Source organism: Anoplopoma fimbria, chromosome 23 (genome assembly GCF_027596085.1).
Source record: "Anoplopoma fimbria isolate UVic2021 breed Golden Eagle Sablefish chromosome 23, Afim_UVic_2022, whole genome shotgun sequence".
NCBI lineage: Eukaryota > Metazoa > Chordata > Actinopteri > Perciformes > Anoplopomatidae > Anoplopoma > Anoplopoma fimbria.
Genome location: NC_072471.1, coordinates 556,970 through 561,969, shown reverse-complemented (window position 1 = coordinate 561,969; position 5,000 = coordinate 556,970). Strand labels below are relative to the sequence as shown.

The 5,000-nt window shown below is 43.5% G+C and overlaps 1 protein-coding gene across 1 annotated transcript in view; it reads right to left on the bottom strand.

Moving 5' to 3' along the window:
* Window positions 1-5,000, bottom strand: part of ptpro (protein tyrosine phosphatase receptor type O) — a 29,415-nt gene that overhangs the window by 23,568 nt on the left and 847 nt on the right. The window contains exons 2-6 of the mRNA XM_054625036.1: window positions 4,730-4,885; window positions 4,065-4,217; window positions 1,634-1,755; window positions 1,282-1,525; window positions 371-532 (exon numbers count right to left, since the gene is read on the bottom strand). Coding sequence (XP_054481011.1) covers window positions 371-532; window positions 1,282-1,525; window positions 1,634-1,755; window positions 4,065-4,217; window positions 4,730-4,885 — 837 coding nt within the window. The remainder of the gene's footprint in view (window positions 1-370; window positions 533-1,281; window positions 1,526-1,633; window positions 1,756-4,064; window positions 4,218-4,729; window positions 4,886-5,000) is intronic.

Sequence of the window (5,000 nt, the reverse complement as noted above, 5' to 3'; positions counted from 1 at the left end):
TGGTGCTATACACTGGTTTATTGTGGTGCTATACACTGGTTTATTGTGGTGCTATACACTGGTTTATTGTGGTGCTATACACTGGTTTATTGTGGTGCTATACACTGGTTTATTGTGGTGCTATAAACTGGTTTATTGTGGTGCTATAAACTGGTTTATTGTGGTGCTGTGAACTGGTTTATTGTGGTGCTATGAACTGGTTTATTGTGGTGCTATGAACTGGTTTATTGTGGTGCTATGAACTGGTTTATTGTGGTGCTATGAACTGGTTTATTGTGGTGCTATACACTGGTTCATGATGCTGCTTTAAACACGTCGGTACTGGTTTCTGTCGTCTTCATGGTGGGACTGGGTGGCGTGGTGGACTCACTGAGGTAGAAGGTGAAGCCGGTGTCGGCGGCGCTCTCTCGGGCCTCACAGTCTCCAGACGAGCTCAGCGTGGTGACCTGGACTCGGTACGTTCCGGATTCCGTTAACTCGGTGAAGAACTCGTGAGTGTTTTCATCCACGGTGGCTGTTTCTGTAGAGTTCCCTGAGAAACAGAAGAGGACAGCGAGCTTGACAACTGTGCTCCTCTTGTTCGGTAAACTAAGGGTTAAATATAAGGGTTAAAGATAAGGGTTAAATATAAGGGTTAAAGATAAGGGTTAAATATAAGGGTTAAACATAAGGGTTAAATATAAGGGTTAAACATAAGGGTTAAACATAAGGGTTAAACATAAGGGTTAAATATAAGGGTTAAACAAAGTAGAGCTGGAAGTAGGAACGACTCTCATTACAGATTCATCATAAAATGATTTATAGTTATGAATAAAATGTCAGATGTTCTTTACAGACTCAATAAACTAACTAAGCTCTCGTCACTGAATTTATGCCAAAAATAAATGACTTCAACGTTTCACAAAAGCATTGCTTATTAATCTTCTGCTGATTGTTATGGATTTATTGACTTTAGTAACTTAATGTTCTGCAGATTTATTTCAGTTTAAAAGCTTCACTATTTTATTTTATAATTACATTTATTCTGTATTGATTTCACACCCTTGTATTATTATACTTTTTTAAAAAATTATCATTATTATCATTATTATTACTGTAATTATTATTATTGTTATTGTTTTTATTTTCATTATTAATATCAACATCATTTTCTGTATAATTTTTTGTATAATGTTTTGTATAAACATTTTTAATACTTTTTAAAATACTTTTTTGTATAATTTTTATCATTATTATTATTATTATTATTATTATCATTATTATTATTATATTAAAGTCTACCTTCTCTGTAGATGTAGACGTTGAAGCCGTCGTAGCTGGTCGGGGGTCTCGGTGGCAGCCAGCGGAGCTCCAGCAGGACGGGGGCAGCTTGGTGGGCAGCACGGGGCCGTCGGGGGAGACCCATGGCCGACCCGGGCTCGTTGGAGTCCTCGTACTCCGACACCACGGCGTTAACGAACTCCTCGTCCAGGTCTGCAGGAGACGCGTCCGTGGGCTCCATCCAGTAGCTCTGGGTCTCCGTGGTCTGGGTCACGGAGTCCATGACGCTCAGGTTCTGTGTCGGGCTGAAGGGAACCCCCACCTCCTCCTCAGCGTTCTCCTCCTCCTCCTGCTGCTCCTCCATCAGAGGGGCGTCCCGTTGTTGGCGGGAGGCCCTCCGGCTCTCCTCGCCCCCGTCAGGAGGAACCACATCACCCGGCAGCCTCGGGCTCAGGTGGACGATCTTATGGGAAATGTTGAGGGGGGGGTAGGGCACTGAGAGGGAGACGGGCAGGGAGACAGGTGAGACAAGAGAGTGAGACAACAACAAGAGAGTGAGACAGGTGAGACAACAAGAGAGTGAGACAGGTGAGACAACAGAGTGAGACAACAACAAGAGAGGGAGACAGGTGAGACAACAACAACAGAGTGAGACAGGTGAACAGAGGGAGACAGGTGAGACAACAAGAAGAGAGTGAGACAACAACAAGAGAGTGAGACAGGTGAGACGGCAACAACAGAGTGAGACAGGTGAGACAACAAAGAGTGAGACAGGTGAACAACAAGAGAGTGAGACAACAACAAGAGAGTGAGACAGGTGAGACAACAACAACAGAGTGAGACAGGTGAGACAACAACAACAGAGTGAGACAGGTGAGACAACAACAAGAGGTGAGACAACAACAAGAGAGTGAGACAGGTGAGACAACAACAAGAGAGTGAGACAGGTGAGACAACAACAAGTGAGAGTGAGACAACAACAAGAGAGTGAGACAACAACAAGAGAGTGAGACAGGTGAGACAACAACAAGAGAGTGAGACAACAACAAGAGAGTGAGACAGGTGAGACAACAAGAGAGTGAGACAGGTGAGACAACAGAGAGTGAGACAGGTGAGACAACAACAGAGTGAGAGTGAGACAGGTGAGACAACAGAGTGAGACAAGAGAGTGAGACAGGTGAGACAACAACAGAGAGAGTGAGACAACAGAGTGAGACAGGTGAGACAACAGAGTGAGACAGGTGAGACAGGTGAGACAACAGGTGAGACAACAGAGTGAGACAACAACAAGAGAGTGAGACAACAACAAGAGAGTGAGACAACAACAAGAGGTGAGACAAGAGAGTGAGACAGGTGAGACAACAAGAGGGAGACAGGTGAGACAACAACAGAGTGAGACAGGTGAGACAACAACAGACAGAGTGAGACAGGTGAGACAACAACAAGAGAGTGAACAACAACAAGAGAGTGAGACAGGTGAGACAACAACAACAGAGTGAGACAACAACAGAGAAGAGAGAGTGAGACAGGTGACAACAAACAGAGGAGACAGGTGACAACAGAGGTGAGACAACAACAGAGTGAGACAGGTGAGACAACAACAACAACAACAGAGTGAGACAGGTGAGACAACAACAAGAGTGAGACAGAGTGAGACAACAACAAGTGAGACAGGTGAGACAACAACAGAGTGAGACAGGTGAGACAACAACAAGAGAGTGAGACAACAACAAGGTGAGAACAACAACAAGAGAGTGAGACAGGTGAGACAACAAGAGAGTGAGACAGGTGAGACAACAACAATAGAGTGAGACGACAACAAGAGAGTGAGACAGGTGAGACAACAACAAGAGAGTGAGACAACAACAAGAGAGTGAGACAACAGAGTGAGACAGGTGAGACAACAACAACAGAGTGAGACAACAACAAGAGAGTGAGACAACAACAAGAGAGTGAGACAGGTGAGACAACAACAACAGAGTGAGACAGGTGAGACAACAACAACAACAAGAGAGTGAGACAGGTGAGACAACAACAACAACAACAACAAGAGAGTGAGACAGGTGAGACAACAACAGAGTGAGACAGGTGAGACAACAACAAGAGAGTGAGACAACAACAAGAGAGTGAGACAGGTGAGACAACAACAAGAGAGTGAGACAACAGAGTGAGACAGGTGAGACAACAACAACAGAGTGAGACAACAACAAGAGAGTGAGACAACAACAAGAGAGTGAGACAGGTGAGACAACAAGAGAGTGAGACAGGTGAGACAACAACAAGAGAGTGAGACAGGTGAGACGGCAACAACAGAGGGAGACAGGTGAGACAACAACAGAGTGAGACAGGTGAGACAACAACAACAGAGTGAGACAGGTGAGACAACAACAACAACAAGAGAGTGAGACAGGTGAGACAACAACAACAACAACAAGAGAGTGAGACAGGTGAGACAACAACAGAGTGAGACAGGTGAGACAACAACAAGAGAGTGAGACAACAACAAGAGAGTGAGACAGGTGAGACAACAAGAGAGTGAGACAGGTGAGACAACAACAAGAGAGTGAGACAGGTGAGACAACAACAGAGTGAGACAGGTGAGACAACAACAGAGTGAGACAGGTGAGACAACAACAACAGAGTGAGACAACAACAGAGTGAGACAGGTGAGACAACAACAACAGAGTGAGACAGGTGAGACAACAACAACAGAGTGAGACAACAACAGAGTGAGACAGGTGAGACAACAACAACAGAGTGAGACAGGTGAGACAATAATGTAACCACTATAACTACACACTCACCTGTCCTGTGGTGTACAGGTGAGTGTGTGATGTCACTGTGTGTCACCAGGGCCGTCTGGTACACTGTGACCTCAGAGATGACCTGGAAGGTGATGTTACGGTAACAAACTCCAGGTAACCAGTGTTTGAACACCGTCTTCCCTTTGTAGAAATCTACAAGCACACAAAACAATTATTATTTAAACTCTTTAAACTCTTTAAAGATAAACACAGTCCCACAGAAGAGTTGTACTGCGTTCAACATTCAATAAAGTTTGTTAATACAGAAAAAATGTTTTATTTGTTTCATGAAAGTTCATAAAATACACTTTTACAAAGATTCAATTCAGCTAATATTTGGTATCTGATAGATTGACCAGAAAACTTCACGTTTCAGAGTAAAAGCCTTTCACTGCCTTCACATTAAAGTCCATTTATTGTGAAGGACATACAGGAAGTGACGGGTTAACAAGGGCAATGAGTTTCATTAAAGAAAAACACTACAAATGACATCATGTATAATTATCAGTTCATAAACATGTAATATTAATGTCTAATAACGCCGTCACAGTGAGTTATAACCCAGTTATACATGTTTCTATGAAGATAGAAACATGTATAACTAAAGCAAACAACGTATTAAAGTAGTTGAGTTCAGAGGAGCTGATTGGCTATTAGAGCCTTACCTTTGTAGAGCATGGAGCGGCGCTCGGCTCCTTCCGTGAAGCTGATGTTCACTCTGCTGAAGACGTTTCCTGCTGGAGACTCGATCTGAAACATGACGCCGGTCTCTGGAGACTCTTTGTAGTCTGAGATGTGGACGCTGCGGACAGGAAGTGGCTCTGACGACAGGAGACAACACGAGTCACGCTTTAAACTTCACGACAAGAAAATATAAATATGAAATATTAAATATTCACACGTTGATTCTGTCAAATGTGCTGCTGGTATAAATAG